We start from the raw sequence: 17,321 nt of genomic DNA on the forward strand, positions 1-17,321 counted from the left end.
CAATTTTGTTTGTTCCAGGACTCAGTTCTGAATATTTGCCCGGTACAGTGTGTAATCTGTTTAGTGCTACTATCGTTCAGCATGAAGGGGTTCCAGGTTACAGTATATGGGCTGCTGCTGATGTGCAAGGTTCTTGAAAGTGAAATGCTTGAAAAATAAAGCCTCATTATGTCTTAGGGCTGAAGAACCCAGAGCTGACTCCTGCCTCAGCGCGTGACCCGGCTCAGAGCCCGGCACAAGTGCTGTTAGCAGTCCTGCAGCAGACTTCCGCTGACTTAAGGGAGAACCATGTCAGTACTGGGCGTATATGCAGTCTGCAACCCAAGCTGAAGGAATAGCTAGACAAGGCGAAAGAGTCTGAGATCATAAGTGTGTAACATCTGTGCACAGTACAGCTCGTGATGGTCCTGAACGTTAAGGGGAGAGCAGGACTGTGCTCTGCAGATCTCTCTCCTGTCAGGATTTGTGACGGCCTGCGTGCAGGTGGGGCTCATAGGGCTTTTTAAGCTTTTCTTTCTGAGGGGATGGGCCAGTGTGCTCTTCACAGCTTCATTCCGTGGCATGCATTAGCTCTGTAACTCTTCAGTGAAGTTTAATTTTTTATTTCTCTGGAACTGTCAGGGGCATCTCTCTGAACAGTAACCAATAACAACATCAAATTGCTGTGTGTAGAAACACATCGAGTCAACTGTCTCTTTTTTTAAACAAAAATCTTGTATCTGGGCAACTAAAGAGAGGAGTTTCTTTGGAAACTGTGCTGTTAATTGTGCTATAGCCTAGAAGCACAGAATCTGCAGGACAGACCATTCTGTTATTTTACAGGGGCATATGCAGCAGTCACGCAGACACGTTAACACAGCAGTCTGCCTTTTCCTAGTTATCTTTGGCCCTAGGTGTGAGGGGAAACAGGGTGTCATAAAATGTGTATAGACATAGTTGTCTACTTAATGCGACCCTTAAGGTTTTCTTTTTTCATCTGTTCTTCCTGGACAGGAGAAGAATTGCAGCCATGAAGTGACAGTGGTTCTATTTTCTAGGACATTTTATGAAGCAAAATCTATAGGTATGTAAATCCTGTACTTTCACATTTCTGTTTTTAAACTTGTCTCCTCCTCTCTCGAGAGTTGGTCACAGGCTGGCAGTGGCTTTTTTCCCCTACATTTTTATGCCCATATCCAATGTATTCCAGACCAGGCTAGCATGGATACACAGCCATTCTTGTGGAAGCATTGCAGTAAAAACCTTACACAGAAGAATGGCAGATTTTCCTCATACTCAAGCTGTCATCTTGTTTTAAAAGCAATTTTAATATTGTGTAGGAGATCTGGTATTTCTCAAAGATATTTTTTTTTAATGGCAGTAACAGCTCCTTATTGGAAGAGATGAGTCATTGCTATACAAGAGCATAGGATAATCTCTGCTTTTGCTTCTGATTCAGATGAGTTTCCTGAAACGCATCGTGCGTCAATTCGACAGGATCACGAGGGAAGATTTTACGAAGATTTTTACAAGTATGTCTTCCTCCTGGTTCTTTCACCTCTTGTCTCATAGTGTATCTGCCACTTGTGTGAAGAATATCATGGTATTAACTTAACTGTAGGACCTCTTAAGGAATTCCGGTAGTGAAAACTGTCTGAAGCTGGCAGTAGATTGATGGAGTAGTGCCTGTTCCATCTGTGAGTTCACACCCGTGTTTGCTAAGTCAGTCCTCCGTGTGCATATTGTGTTGTCTGTGCTCTGCTGGAAGTGCCAGTGAACTTGAAAGTTCTGTAGGGTTGCAGTAGTTTTTGCATGAGGCTTGGCTGTTTTTCAGGTCTTTACATTCTTGAGTTGAGGAGCAGATGAAGCCAGTGCAGAGACTGCAAGCGTTCCCAGTTAGATACTGGAGCTCTTTGGCTGATGGTCGCAACAGATGCAGCTGTTGAAGCTGTCATTTGCTTCTGAACTTGGGCTTGTTAACGATCTTTCTGCTTTGCAGAACAGTGCTGCTGTCTGACATAATGTTCATCACCCATTTAGAAGGCAGAGGTTAAACTGTTCTGGCTGGAGATGTGCCCAGCTTACCTGAAAGACTGCTGCAAGCATGCAGTGGTGGTAACATGCTGCCTAGCAGGAGGAAGAAAAGCTCACTTTCTTGTGCATTCCTTTTTCTGTACTTTGTTCATCCCTTCTCACTTCCTTCTCCTAGCTTCCTTTTGTGATCCTCACTAAGTTGTGCTCTTTCTAGAGTTGTAGTTCAGAATGAGAGACGCGAAGAGTGGACCTCATTGCTGGTGACCATCAAAAAGCTCTTCATCCAATACCCTGTTTTGGTACGACTAGAGCAAGCAGGTACAACCCTAGAACCCTCCTTTCTGTGCTTTTACACTTTTTTTTTTTTAGCTGTCTGTAAACTCTCCAGTTTCAGTTGGAGTCTGGTATCATACTACTTAGTGCTGTCCTGGCTAAGTTAACTTGCTTGGGTCTTTCTGTGAGATACCCCATACCAATTTTGCCTAGGGTGATGGGATTTTACTACTAATGCTGTTTGGTTTGGTTTTTAACAGCTGTGCTGTATAGAGGTGATGAATCTTTTTTTCTTTCTTCCTCCTGAACACTTGTCCAGAGGGCTTTCCTCCAGGTCACAATTCTACCTCGGCACAAGGGAACTACCTGGAGGCCATAAATCTGTCATTTAATGGTAAGTTATGACAAATACAGAGGGGAACCATTACAGCATCTGCCAATGAACGGGTGAGGACTTCTGTTGCCTGTTGCTTAACACTGTGAAGAGGAGGGGAATATTAGGTGTTTTAAGTTGTCTTTTTCAGCCTCAGGAGAAATTGTCTTGTCTGTAAAATCAGTGGCTCTCAAATACCTGACTGTTGGGTTTTTCAGGCATCAGGAACCATTTACAGGACCTTGTTAGGATGAACCTTTTTCTTCCAGCTGTGTATGTGTGAGAACCTCTTGGAATAGAAGTTGAAATTTTAAATTATGGAAGCATTTCAAAATCAGGTTAGATCAAACATGATTCAGGTGAAGCTGATCCATCTTTTTTTAGCAGGGAGATGTATTTGATGGGCTGAAGAAGGTCCCCAAAATCTCCTTTTTGTGATGCTGTGCATCAGATGTTACTCCATCACCTTAAGGACTGGTCAGGGCTACATACAAACCCTTTCCTGCTTGCATGAGCTTTGTGGGCACTTGTTTAATACCACTGTTAATAGAGAGTCACCTTCCTTGCTCTGAAAAAAACTATCCAGCATCTTTTTCTCTTAAAGTATTCCCCAATTCTTCCTCTTAGTGTTTGACAAGCATTACATAAACCGGAACTTTGATCGGACTGGCCAGATGTCTGTGGTTATCACACCTGGTGTGGGTGTATTTGAAGTTGATCGGCTCCTGATGATTCTGACCAAACAGCGGATGATAGACAACGGTAAGCAACGGGTGGTACCCCGCCGTGTTTATGAAGGCACACAGATATATTTGGAAAAGCTCTTGCCTTTTCTTGCTATGAAAAAGTATCTGTTGTAACGTGTGCACTCTGGAAAGAGGGGTTACAGCTGGAAGGCTTGTGTCCTCACTTCGTATTGAACTGGAGAGATATTCAGAGAACTTAGAGGTGTTTGATTCTGATTGTGATTGTGATAGCAGAGCACTTCAGCTGACCACACAGACCTTTCCCTTGAAGGGTGAACTTGCATGACTTGCATCAGTGTAAGAGAAACACTTCTGATATCACAGCTGGCACTGTTGGTTTGTAACCGTACCGCAGGACTGTTAACTGACTTTTTCAGTATAATTGCATCTTAAAATCTGGTATGGATACAAACTGGGCCTTCAGCTCAAACTGGTGACCTGTTTAGGCTTAGCCTATCAGTCCTGCTTGGTAGATAGCTGGACTCTGCTGTTCTTTGTTTACAGGAATAGGTGTGGACTTGGTGTGCATGGGAGAACAACCGTTGCATGCTGTGCCACTCTTCAAGGTAATGGATGTTTCTTTTCCCTCTCTCTGCTCCTAACAGAAATGTTACCTGTTTTGTGAAAAGCTAGACACAACTGGTTGCTGTGTTTCTGAATTCCTCTTACAGCTCCATAACCGCTGTGGACCTGGCGACTCCAGACTGGGTGATGATTACAATATTCCACACTGGATAAACCATAGGTAGGTGAACTCTATCAGCCTTTGCCAAATTTTTGTACTTTGATTTTCTGTTTATAGCCTTTTGAATTCTCTCTCCCCTTTGGTTGTGTATTTCCTCTACTCTGCTTGCAAAGCAAAGACATATAATGGTCTTGCAGAACAAGGAACGTTCTTGCAGGACTCTGGGCCTTAATGCAACATATCAGAGATGACAGGCAGTTCGCAGAGGTCTTGATCTTAATCTCTCTTTCCAGGTAACTTAGTTCTAGCCTTTAGCTGTGCTCAAAGGAAGTCAGGAAGCTAAACAAAAAACACAGACTCTTCAATTAGATTGGTTATTTGTGGAAATAAATACATCCCAAATGGACAGTTACAGGTAGAGAAAAAGTGGGTAACGTGGATAAATGTTGAAACAGTTGCAGGACGCTGCTTCACTGCAAGACATGGGAGGTTTCTTTTCTGCTTTCTGTTAAACATTCTGTGGAGTAGTACTCTGTCGTCTTTCTCTGCCCGTATTGATCAGGGCTCAGAATGAAAACTACCTCCTCGGTCCTTGTTCTGCTCTAGGATTTTTTTTTTTCTCTCTTTTAGTACCTCACTTTGCCTGCCTGCATTAATTGACTGTCCTGACCATTCACGGGTCGCTTATACCCAGTATTTCCAAGGGGCTGGAAGGCATCTGATCTTTTCCATAGATGGAAAAGGTTTTTGAAGGCTTATAATAAGGCAGGATTTAAGATTCAGATGACAAGAAACAAACCTCAATGAATAAATTTCTTCAAAGGGAGGAGGTCCTTAGTTTTCAGGCAGCCGATGTGTCATTACTGTCACGTAAATTAGGGGAAGAGTCATGTAAACTGCACAGCACTGTATTGATTGTGGAGGTGGGTCACCGCCTGCGGAAAGAGGAGGTGAACTGGGCAATGCAGGTGTTGGCATATAAGAGGAGGTCTGGTGGGAGGCTGTGTGGGAATCAAAGGCTGGTCTTTAAGGCAAGAGTAGCTTCTCTCAAGTTAGCCATCCGTCAGTGTTTTCCATGTGTCTTATGCAGAGAGAAGTATCCCCTTTTCTCCATCTAATAGCTAGCTCAGATTTTGCTGTGTAGCTGTGCAGCTATGTTCAATTCCTAAAAGGCAGCTGAGCCACCCTGTTTTTCCTTTCAGTTTCTACACATCCAAAAGCCAGCTCCTGTGTAACAGCTTCACTCCCCGGATCAAGCTGGCAGGAAGGAAAGTAGGTATCGTTCTGATTTATCTTTTCTTCTTACTAGTTTGTCAGATGCCTTTTCTCAGCCAGGCATCAGGATCTTTCTAGCAAGTATTGCAACTGCTGTAACTAAATTTCTGTGCTAAAAGGCAGTGAAAGCAAAGCTCTAATGATTGTTTTAGGGGCTGTGAGTGAGGGATTGGTTTGTAGGTCTTTCCTTTCTAGGATGGAACTAGGTGAAAAATGTTTTAGCCAACATAAAAATTAGCGTTTCATTCTGTAATGGGAACTCCATGGAGAGGAAGAGAGGTGTTGCTAAAGATGTGTTTTTTAGAAAGGTTTGCAACTGAGTATCAGTATTTCACATTTCTACAGTGGTCTGGCTGCCTCACTGAGTCAGCAGGATAAACTTTAAGCCTTGATCAGACTGGGGGATATTTCCTTAGAATGTGCTGACTGTCTCTTTTCTCTTGCTCTCTCTTTTTTTCTTTTTGGTCACTTCACACTTCCTGTTTTGGACCCTACAGCCTCTGACTGAGAAAGCAAAAAATAACCGAGATGCCTGTGAGTAGTAATTCTGTTCTGGAATGATCTATCCCACTGACTGCCAAACTAACAAACAGCTATAGTAAGACAGTGACACTTCAGCCAAAACTGAACTACTGGTGAGATGTGGGAAGGGACAGTTGCAGAAAACCATCAAAACCATGTCATCATTATCCTGGGTGTTAATGTGCACGTATAAATTGCATTCTTGGCAAATACCTCATATGGAAGGAGGAGTGACTTTCTGTCCTGGCTGCTTGTCACCTGGCTAGAGGAACAGATGGGATCAGGCTGGTGTGCTAGCGATTCTGCTCGTGGGAGTAGGACAGGAGGGCGTTCGCTGGCTTGGGATGTTGTCAGTGCTGTGCTCACAGAATTACAGTGGGAGAAGCCTGCATTCTTCTACCACCACCTCGTTTCAGGAAGGCGTACATTTTAAAATGAGGCTGTCCTTTTTTTCCAAGATGGTTTAAAATATGCAATTCCTTTGTGATGGAACTTGAGACATCTGTTCATATGCAATTGACTTGTTGATTATTAATTTAATATCTTGGATACATGGGGGAAAGATACTGGGGCCTCAGCAGCCCTGATTCAGAGACATCAACTTTGATAATTGAGCTGTTCCAGCTGTTCTGTTCATGAGACTTTTGTATGTGATTTCTTTTGGAATAGATACTTTTCTTAGTGGGAGGGTTGGATACTCCTAACTCACAGATCTTGAGCATTCTTGGAAGAGGTTCCAGTACTGTATGACGTTTATTTCAGCATTAGGGTCTCCGAAAGATGCTGAGAATGCCCTGCCAATCCAGGTAGATTACGATGGCTATGATGCCCAGGTGTTCAGGCTGCCAGGCCCATCCAGAGCCCAGCGCTGTACCACTTTCAGGTGAGAGGCTTGTGAATGTTCTAGTTCTGGAGTAGCTGTGTTATGGTCTTGATGCACAAAATGCTTCAAGAAATGTAAGGAGAAGTAAGCTCCACGTGCTTACAATTGAACAAAAAGCTTCATCTGTAGCTGGTGTTTACGGCTGGCTGGCTGGTATTCTCCTTGAAGATGGTGTGTGGGATCTAGGAAAAAACGTAAGTATACTTTTTCCTTGCATCTTTAGTTTTGTCTGAAGTAGAATGAAGCTGCTCTCCTTTGCTAAGTTCCCAGCAGGTTTTGCAAGCTAGGTAAGAAAGTACTTGCACAATAGACTTGCACAGAGTTGTAGAAATAGCATTAGTGTGATGCACTGCTTAGTAACAGGCACTGAACATCATTTTCAGGGAAGATTCCTCACCATTATGCCTTTCTGGATGAGGGAAGAGACAGAGAAGCTGAGTGCAGGTTCTCAAATATTCCATGGTTTTTTCTCTGAGAAGGGAGGCTAATTATCTTCATGTCCTGGCCAAATTCATTGAACAACCTATGCATTTCAGTGCTTTTTCAGGAATGTGGAAATGATGAGCTTGTTTTGAAGGGATTTTTTTTTTTTGCTTCAGTAGTATTGCCTAAATCTGAGGAAGCTGTGCATGTGGGCTCACTTGATAATATGAGCAGCTTGTGGAAATCCGTACTGGAAGATGCCAGTACAGTTTAATGGAGTTAATAATTCCAAGTAGTGTCCCTATAGCTATGTGTTCCTAGCACTGTAGGCTCAGGTCCGTATCTTCCACACTACTTCTATGTTACCAGCTTGGTGTGATGTCTGTAGAATTGCAAAAAGAGTTGGGCGTGCTCTTTTCACAGCCATTGTGCTGGAAGCATTTTAATGTTCTGTTCTTCTATTGTATGATGCACAGACGTTTATAGTGCCCACATAGTCAAAACATAGGCATAGGTTCTTTGTAGTCCTCTTCTTGAGTTCACCTGTTGAGTCTCTTGGATGTCTTGGGCCTGTTCAAGTCCCTTGATAACGCAGGAATTAAACTTTTTCATATCACTGGATGTATCTGTTTATTTTCAGCAGGTCTGTGAGGGAGAGAGAAAGTCGTACCAGAAAGAGCTCTAGTTCCTATGACGTCTCGTGCAGCCCTTCCCTGCAGAGCCGCACGCTGCCCCCAGAAGAGGTGAGGAGTCAGGCTTCTGATGACAGCTCACTGGGCAAGATCTCCAACATCCTGATGATCCCACGGCCTCATCTGCACCAGTATGAAGTCAGCAGCTCCCTGGGCTATACCAGCACCAGAGGTCAGCCTAAGGCAGATGGGAAAGTTCCTTAAGTGGGGAGAGGGGCGATGGAAGTTTGTGTTGGCCACTGCCGGGCCAGCACAGGGGAGATGGTCCTTGTATTAGCATTTATGAAACCCCAGCTACGGCTGGGTGTGCGTTCTCCCTTTGTTATCCTTGTCCAATTCCACTGCTTTTTTTTTTTTAATTGGCTTGTCCTAAATACAAGTGTCCTGACACTGATTTGTTCTTTTCCCTTGTCTATTACCTTCTTTAATATTTGACTATTCTCCTGTGCCCGCCTGCAAATGTGGACATACACAAGTAACTTCTTCTTTTCCAGGTCACCTATAATCTGTCAAATGAGAATTGGCCTTGGGGGACCCTGCTTATAACTTCTCTCTGTGGGGATTATTGTCATTCAGAGTCACTTTTTGGATCCTTCCTTGTGACAGGGCACTGCCGAGCTATCTTGGTGTGCTAGCTGTGCTCAGAGTCTCCTTTTGTTCCTCCCAGTTTAATTTTGTTCTCAGACAGTATGTGGTATCTTCCACAATCCCAGCTCGTTTTTAGATAAATTGTATTCCTCCTGCAATTGCTTGATCTTCTGTAAATTCTACCCCTGAAGGCTCTTTATGAGGTTTTTTTGTTTTCATGTTGTGCTATATGTCACCTAATACCATGTTTATCCTGTTACAGGAATTGGATTGACTGTTGTGGAGGAGCTGTCACACAGTGTACTTCACATTACATTTACTTTTCATGTATTTCCCTGCTTTCAGTTAATATACACATTTTTTTTCATTTTTGTTACCCCTTTAATTTGAAGGGTGGTCTTGGACCCAGCTGAAGGTGTACAACTGGATGGGATGTGTGTGGAATAGGACTGGCAGGGAGGGAAGAGTCAGGGTAATTGGGATTTTTCACATGTTCTGGTTGGCAGCATGGAGCTGTAAATGAGACCCTTCCTTCTCCTTGGGATTTCCATGTGTTGAACAGAGTAAATGCTGCTTAGTCCTCTCCTTTCTTACTCCTTTTTCTAAGTAACTGCACTTCTACATTGAATAGAGAAGGTTAGGTACTGGCTTGCTGAGATCTTGTGTCCTGTGTCTTCTGGAAATAATCCCTTATTTCAGCAATCAAATCTGGATGTTAAAAGAATGCCAGAGTTCCTCAGCTGTGCCATCTGCTGGGGCTTTGGTACTCACCCTGAAGTTCCTGGTGTGTCAGTCTTTTGATTGCTCAGGAGTTGTCAAAGCCCTGAGTTGACCCAGCAAGTGGTTTCTTTACGGTTGTGTAAAGTGACACGGTATAGAGCAGTGCTGCAGTGGCAGATGAAACCATATTCTTTGTCTGGATTCTTGTTTCCGTTTTAGCTTGCAGACTGGATTCGAATTGCTTTCAGCTTCTCTCCCTGCCCACTCCTTCGCTCTCCTTATTCCCACTTCCCCTGGGGAATCTTTGTACCCCTAAGCATCTCATTCTCTTTTGCTTGTCTTCTGCGTGATCTCACGCTGACCTGAAGTTGTGTTTCCTAGATGTCCTTGAGAACATGCTGGAGTCTCAGCAACGTGACTCCAGTGCCCCTGGGAGGTTCCACGTTGGCAGTGCTGAATCCATGCTGCACATCCGGCCTGGGGGATACACACCCCAGCGAGCACTGATAAACCCCTTTGCCCCATCCCGTATGCCCATGAAGCTCACGTCTAACAGGAGGCGCTGGATGCACACCTTCCCTGTGGGTAAGTGTTTCATAGCATATCAGACTGCTGTCACTTTCTCCTTGTCTGAGCATTAGCACAAGAGAACCAGTGTGAACTCTGGTGCCTTGAAGTATTCCGCACTGAACTGGGTGTACAGGCTTGGTAAGTCAGAGATTCTCTTTTTGGAAATGTTACCATCTGTAGGCAAACTTGCAGCATCAGGAGCTGTGGAACAATCTTACGGTAGACAAAAGCTGCTGAAGCGAATCGTAACCATCGTTTGGGTTGACTTGCAGGTGCTGAATGGTTCTCACGTTTGTTTAGCGCTTTGTAAGGAGGCCCTCCAAAATGTTGAGAAGAGTATTCTGCTTCACTGGCCTCAGAGAGGATGCCCGAGGTTCAAGTCTTGTAGATTTTGTAAACATGCTTTCGTAACGTGCATTACTGAGCATTGCCTGTGCCGTTGGCTAAAGGGAGGGTACAAGCAACTGAGGAATCAAGGCAGATGATGTGATTAATGATCAAACTGTAACTGTGTAGGTCCGTCAGGAGAAGCTATCCAGATCCATCATCAGACCCGTCAGAATATGGCAGAAATGCAGGGCAGTGGGCAGCAGGATTTGACACACTCCTCTGCCGAGCTGCTGGAGCTGGCTTACCATGAGGCAACCGGCAGGTGAGGTCCTTAGGATGCATCTCTAGACATTGCATGAACATCCCTTTTCCTTAGCATTTTCTGTGTGCTACAGCAAGGTCCTTAGAGGTCGTGGTCTGTAAGGTTAATAGGATGTTGTGTCAGTGCTACACACACACAGTCTGTACTTTTATTTTCAGACACAAAGCCCTTTTGGCAGGGCTGCAGATGGTTTACCTCCCCTAACCTGGGGAAGGTGGCAGTTTATCAGAGCTTGCAGTGCATGAGCATCATTCTGTGAATTGTTCAGGATCGCCCTATAAAAGCCTGTGTCTTTCGTTCTTGACTTATTATCCCGATAGCTGCGACATTCGTCCCAGAACAGAACGGTTTTTAGCACAGGGTGCAGCTCTGCCTCACGGTACCTGTTGAGCAGTTTCCGTGCTGTCCATCTGTTCAGTCCCGTTCCCCATGCTGGTAGGAACGTCAGCCGTCCTGGGGGGCAGTTTGCGAGGGAAGGTACCTGCCTTCATAAACTGGTGTTCTTTTTAAAAGCTTGGTTTGGTGTTGGGAGCTTACACGGACTGTTGGCTCTGGGAAGTGAAAAAGACCCTGGTGTTAGTGCGTGTGGCGTGGCTGTGGGGAGGCTGGTTTTGCAGTGAGAGGAATTAGATCGTTCGCTTCACCCAGGCCATTTTTCAAGTTGCTCAGTTGTTCCCAATCTTCAGCTATTGTCTTACCCCTTTTTTATGTGATTATTATTTTATTGACAACATTTTGTCCATGTTGTTCACCAAAACCCTTCTGGTAGCTTAGGCAACTTCAGAATTGCCAGTAAGTTTGTTTCTTTCATCATTAACTTCAGTGTCTTTCCTGCTGTGTGTTTTCTCTTGCACGCTTATGGAAATTTGTGTTGCATGTTTCTGGATGTCCAGGGTGAGCGGGGACACTGCTGGTATCCTCTGCCTTTTTCATTTTCAGGGTCTTTTTTTCCTACTGTCTTCAAGGAGTCCTTCAGGAAATGGCACTGCCTAATTACCCTTTCATGCTTTTTGTTTTTTCCTTTTAAAGGGAAATTGTTGTCCTGTCTGATACTTTGTATTGTCCTTTAGAATACTCTAACCTCTTCGTGTTGCATCATTTTTAATCTTACATCCTCCTCACCAACTTTGTTCACTAGTTCTAATTTAAAAAATAATGGTTGCCTTTTTATTACTTCGTAAGTACATTCCAGTGTGCTAAAGTATCTTGTCGTTAACGCCAGCCTCGTGTCATGCTCAGGATAGTTCTTTTTCTGGATCTTTCTGGTCTCTGTGGATGACTTGCTCATCTGAAGCAATTTGCTCAGTCTGGAGTATTGGTTTTACAGACTGTGAAATCAGATCCGTAAATAACTAGCCAAGTTTTATTTGTCTCCTGGGACGTTTATGAGTAGCTGGTTCTCCCCTGTCCTGCAAAGACAGTGCAAAGAGATGGTTATTGCTAGAGGCAAAGAACAAACAGCACGGACAGACACGGGATATTGTTGCAGCCTCCTCTCTGTGGCGCTGGTGCCTGTTACCATCTCTGCGTACCTGAAGGGCATGGTTTCACCCCAGGCTCAGCTGAGACAGCCCGCTGATTGCTTGTTATTGATACATCAGCTCTTAAAAGCAGGAGTGGCAGCAGCGAGGGAAGTTTGTCTAATACGCGTTGGTCTGTTTTTGTCCAGACATACCAGCTCTCGGCATCCAGGTGACAGTGCCTCTTTCCTGAACTTCAGCGGAGCAGAGGAGTACTCCAGTGGTCTGGCTGTCAGCAACGGTGCAGGTAACAAAGCAAGGACAGAGTGTGGAGTTGGGAGAGAAGGCCCTTCCTCGTTAGCAGTGAGAGAGAAATGGGGCCGGAAGTCACGGTGGGGGTGAGCTGGGCATGACCAAGTAGAAAGAGTAAGGGAAAACCAGTTTTCCACTTGCAGTGATCTGTTAGTGCTCTTCCTCGGATTTTTTTTTTTTTGGTGTGGTTTTGGGTGTTATTTTTTGGTTTGCTTTTGTTTGATGTGTCTCTCCTGGTCTAGGTACGTGTTAGAAATGTGTTAGTGTGGAAAGATGATAGTTGTTTACATCCCATAAGCTCTCAGGCGGTTGCTTAGCTTCATAATAACAAAGCACTGACATCCAGACGCAAAAAAATGACTCAATATGCACTGGTATTGTTCAGAACCCTTTCTGGGTGGGGGGATCATCCTTTGGATTAAGAAACTTGTTTGAATATATATTTTATATAACAAGCTGATGGAAAGAATAAAGTTTGGTTGCATCTAGGTTTTGAGAGAAGCTGTAAAAAAGCAGGTTTATTTTGCATGGTAACCTCTGGGATCCAGTGTGTTCTGGCATTTCTTGTCATTATCCACAAATGCACTTTCTCCAGATTTTAAGCACTTTGAACATGCTGCTGCTTATACCAAATATGGTTCACACAGCCCAAAATATGCCATCATGTGTATGAGAGAAGACGCGCGCGTGCGTTCAGTTGAAGGTTAGCACTGTCTTACCTTACTGGGACCCCTGAATTAGTGGAACTTCTCAGTATTTCTTTTGAGTCCTGTAAGTGGGACAACATCCCACCCTACGCGTTCCTTTGCGTTGCCTGTTTTTTGCAACCTGCCTTCTGATTTTATGGATGTGTTTTTTAGACAGGCACATGGCAAACATTTCTGATCTTCTAGACTCTAGCATTCAAGACTTAAAAATTGTTTTTTTAAAAAAAGAACTGAAGATTTAAAAAAAAAAATCACCCTTCTGAATGACATTTGGATTAAAAGAGTTGTTTTCCTCTATGCTTGTACCTTGAAGACGTTAGCAGACTTAGTTTTCTTGTGTCTCTCTTGTGTTGTGTTCACGTAGTCACATTAGAATTGATTTTATTCTGTTGTCTCCTGTGGATTTCATCTGAATACATCGCATTTTCCGCTTTACTTTTTTTCCCCTGCCTTCCGGATAGACTCAGTTTGCTCTTGCTGTGGCTAAGCTGCAGTTCAGCTGCTGGATGCAGTTGGCACAGCGCAGATGCAGAGTGTATCCTGGCAATAAAACACACCTGCATTCTGTAGAAGTCTCCTGCCTGCGTAGATGGGATGTACATCAGTGTGTGCTGGAGGTCAATCTGTGTCTGTCTTTGTGAAAGCCGTTCTCAGCACCTTCCCTGCCTGAACGCCCTCGGCCATCTGTAGCTGCTGCGCTCTGACTTGACGTTTCTCCCTTATGGTTTGAGTCACCTCTGAAATGAAATGGTTCTTTTATCTTTTTATCTATTTCAAAAAAATCCACTTTCTCAGGGAGTCTGGATCTCCCCTGCGGCCCACAGCATGTTTTGCTGCAACACGGGCTTCGCAGTGAAAAATGAGCCCGTCGATTTACTCCGACATCCACCGTGCTGTCTGTGTTGGCCAGCAGATGGGTAGAGCGTGGTTCAGGGCAAATAAATCATGTTGCAGTGCCCTAACTAGATGGCAGATGGCACCCGCGGAGTTGGTGAAAGATGAGTGACAGTTTGAGCTAGCTCCGCTGCCGTTTTACTGGCATTATCAGGGAAGCAGATAACCATCCTTTCTGTTAGCAAAAGTTGTTTAGAGTAACAGCTGTATGTTGACAGCAATTTCCTGGATAAATCTACATAAGCTAGTTTTATAAACATGGCTCCTTTTAAATGCTCGGAGGCCTCCTGAAATTTGTATTTTGATAAACGCCTTGTAAGCCAGCAATTATTTTTGTCTCCTTAGCTGCTCATTTCCTCTCGTGTGCCACAACAGCTGTTTATACAGCTACATGGTGAACCAGCTCAGGGACCTGATCCAGATAACTGGGGTTTTTCTTTGCTCTATGGATTGTTTCCCTGTAACTACACAAATATTGATGCAGATACAGCAGGCAGATGTGAAATGGGGACTAGGAAGGTCAAGGGGTACCGTAGCATCATGTTGGCTTAGTGTTCACTGAGCTGTACTTTTAGTATCTGTTTTGCAGGTTAATAGGCTGCTCAGAATGGATCCATCTCACAGTGAGAAAAATCAGTGCCTTAAGTCCTAATCAAGATTTAAGACTAATGAAAATTTATATTTAAGTCCCGTATTAGTTTTTATTTAGGTTCGTATAAACTGAATTTTGCTCACAAATCGATCATCTCTTCATCTGCTTTCATGCTGAATAAAAATGTGCTGTTCTCTGTTAGGGAAGGATGGACCGAGAGACATCTTGGGTGTTGAAACTTGATAGAAGTTGATGCCTTTTCAGAACATGATAGTTTTAAACAGTCTGCAGTTAATACATTGGACCTATTTAGGGGCACTGAAGGCTTAATTAATTCTTTTCAAATTTTTAGCCTGGCAAGGGATAAGAAGGGAGTTTGTATTTGCTGAATCAACAAGAACAGCTGTTCTGTCTCCTGCCTGCCCGCTGGCAGAGAGGTGAAAAGTATACTGGTAGCTTATGTGTAAAAATGTTGGAATTTGAGTAAATCTGTAATGTGATTTTTCACAAATTACTCTTTGGAGTCTTACGTAATTAGAATCTTATATATGGGTTCTCTTCTTCCACCAGGTGAAACTCTATTATAATTTCCTTTCTTGCTGCTTCTGTGTTTTATGAAATTCTTCGTCTTAGCTTATCCCTTGCTCATAAAATGAGGAAAACAATAAAAAAGGTGCTACTTTTGGGTACTGAATGTATTTAAAAGTACTTAGCTGCTGAGATCCATCTCAGATTAGCAAGTTAAATAATTACAAGCAACTCCTTTGTTACCGTTCTTTTTTTTATGGCATCTACTGTTCAAGATGTGTTTCACCATTTTGGGGAGGTTGGTTTTGTTTGTTTTTTAGCTCCTGAACACTTCGAATAAGATGTTCAAATTTCATCCAATTTTCTCTGTCTCTTTTCCCCTTCTTCGTTAGTTGGCTTCTGCTGTGCAGAACCCTGAGTTCTTTCCAAGGGGAGAAATGGCGTATCTTGCAACATGTGCATGCTTCTGATGTATTTTGATTTGAAGTGAAAGTGAAGTGCATAATTGGTTAAAGTAAAATACTTACTTCTTTCTTGTAGGGATGAACCTCAAAACTCAGAACAAGGATTCATTAGAAGATGCTGTCTCTAACTCTCCGGATCCAAGTAAGCAGGAGAAAGGTTTGGAGGAGAGTTTGCCTAGGTGGGAAGATGGGGAGGGAAAGGGTATGTATATCTGTAGAGGCATCAGGATGGGGTAAACAAGAAACGGTGGAGCCCACTTGGCTTTTGGCAGTAGATTGTTTTGCCCTGCAGTAATTTGCAGGATCTCTCTGTACTCTGTGTCTCACTGTGATTGCAGAGAACAAGAATTCTCTTGAAAGTATGTGAAACTGGTTGTTGTATTACATCTGAACTTCTTTCTTACCAGACACTGTTATGCAAAAAGGTAAAGCCACTGAACACTTAGGTGCCTCTCAGTATGAAAAGTTTGCTTGGCACCAGCTAACTGAAGCAGTAGGGGTGCAGTCGGTGTCTGATTTTGGTACTGTTTACTGAGAAAATGTGTCTAATACAGAAACAAGTGTGTGACTGCTTAAAAAACCATTTTCTTGTACAGTGTTCCTGCCATTAATGTGAACATCCTGCTAGTAAAATAACTCTGTAAGATGTCTGTGACGAGAAGTTAAGAATTAGTAGTTGGCCAAGTGCCGTGATGTGGATTGTTTGGGGCAGGTCAGAATGTAGTGCAGTAGTGAAGTGATGAGTTCATGTAAAAAAGCTTTTGCTTTTTTAATGTCTACTTTTAGATCTCTAATCTTGAAACTGCAACGTAACTCTAAGCAAGGGTGTGGGGAAGGATTGCTTTCCAAGCTACTATTTTTCTGGTCTTCCCACCCCTCTGGATCTGTCTTCTGGTTTTATAACTGTAGAAATACTCCCTTTTCTGCTGTCGTACTATTCCAGAAAGAGGCTGGTCTGTCATTCCTTCTCTTCTCATCCCCAGCTCCTCCTGCAGTTGTCTGGGATGCAAAGCTGGTCTGATTTTCTTGTTCAGACTTGGAATGTTGATCTGTTTTATTAATAATGAGTAACTGCACCTGCCTTGCTGTAATTTTGGAAATGTCAGCTCTAGCTTTCAATCAACAGAAAATGAGATGTATTAACTCTGAATGCCATTTGCATGATGGGATTGAATTAGCATGTGCACTGCATTGTTTAACAAACTCTGTCTCTTTCTCTCCCTCCCTTCTTCCCATCCTGCTTTCTTTTTCCCTTCCCATTCCACCTCCTTTGTTTCCCTGTTGACTTTATGCCAACTCTGTCCTTGTCCCTCATTCTTTTTAACTTTCCTCTTCGCACATTCCCTCCGCACCCTCTTTCTTCATGGGTGACCATAAATGCCCCGTTGTCTGCCCCCGCCAATGATACACCGAGGCAGTTCTGACGCTGTCTGCTCCCCCCGTAGTGCCAGGCTTCTGTTGTACAGTTGGAGTGGACTGGAAATCTCTCACTACTCCGGCATGTCTCCCTCTCACCACGGACTACTTCCCTGACCGTCAGAGTCTGCAGAATGATTACACTGAGGGTTGCTATGATCTCCTCCCAGAAGCTGACATTGACAGGTTTGGCCAGCACCTTCTCTGTAACGTACCGTGCTTTGAGTCGCGTGCTTAAGGCGCAGGTGATGGAAAAGGAGCGCAGTGGAGACTCCGCAAGAGAAGGATGAATTCCTAACATAGTTAGCAGCAGAATACTTAGATTTTTTGCTTTTCGGTGGTAACTTTGCACCTTTTCTGATGTTACCATCTGACAGGATTGTGTTCTGTAGGTTTTATGTTAGAAATTGTTTGCGTACAAAATTTTACGTCTCTTGTGTTGTTTCAATCAGAAAAAACAGCCTCAAGCTTCCACCTTTGTTAATAGGTTTTCTGGCAAGTGTTTTGGAAACACCAAATGAGCAGATGCATCT

At 43.6% G+C, this 17,321-nt stretch overlaps 1 protein-coding gene across 1 annotated transcript in view; it reads left to right on the top strand.

The window, feature by feature from the left end:
- The window catches only part of DEPDC5 (DEP domain containing 5), a gene marked incomplete at its 3' end in the record, with an annotated part of 23,106 nt that extends 6,132 nt beyond the window's left edge, over nucleotides 1-16,974 (top strand). Inside the window, exons 10-25 of the mRNA XM_010152018.1 lie at nucleotides 994-1,063; nucleotides 1,439-1,511; nucleotides 2,228-2,331; nucleotides 2,606-2,680; nucleotides 3,287-3,421; nucleotides 3,910-3,971; nucleotides 4,077-4,150; nucleotides 5,293-5,362; nucleotides 5,863-5,899; nucleotides 6,650-6,770; nucleotides 7,837-8,057; nucleotides 9,575-9,778; nucleotides 10,280-10,415; nucleotides 12,085-12,182; nucleotides 15,449-15,514; nucleotides 16,818-16,974. Of these exons, the coding sequence (XP_010150320.1) occupies nucleotides 994-1,063; nucleotides 1,439-1,511; nucleotides 2,228-2,331; nucleotides 2,606-2,680; nucleotides 3,287-3,421; nucleotides 3,910-3,971; nucleotides 4,077-4,150; nucleotides 5,293-5,362; nucleotides 5,863-5,899; nucleotides 6,650-6,770; nucleotides 7,837-8,057; nucleotides 9,575-9,778; nucleotides 10,280-10,415; nucleotides 12,085-12,182; nucleotides 15,449-15,514; nucleotides 16,818-16,974 (1,703 nt within the window). The remainder of the gene's footprint in view (nucleotides 1-993; nucleotides 1,064-1,438; nucleotides 1,512-2,227; nucleotides 2,332-2,605; nucleotides 2,681-3,286; nucleotides 3,422-3,909; nucleotides 3,972-4,076; nucleotides 4,151-5,292; nucleotides 5,363-5,862; nucleotides 5,900-6,649; nucleotides 6,771-7,836; nucleotides 8,058-9,574; nucleotides 9,779-10,279; nucleotides 10,416-12,084; nucleotides 12,183-15,448; nucleotides 15,515-16,817) is intronic.
- Between the last annotated feature and the right edge of the window lie 347 nt (nucleotides 16,975-17,321).

This window comes from Eurypyga helias, unplaced genomic scaffold (assembly GCF_000690775.1).
Source record: "Eurypyga helias isolate BGI_N326 unplaced genomic scaffold, ASM69077v1 scaffold35515, whole genome shotgun sequence".
In the NCBI taxonomy this organism is placed as follows: domain Eukaryota; kingdom Metazoa; phylum Chordata; class Aves; order Eurypygiformes; family Eurypygidae; genus Eurypyga; species Eurypyga helias.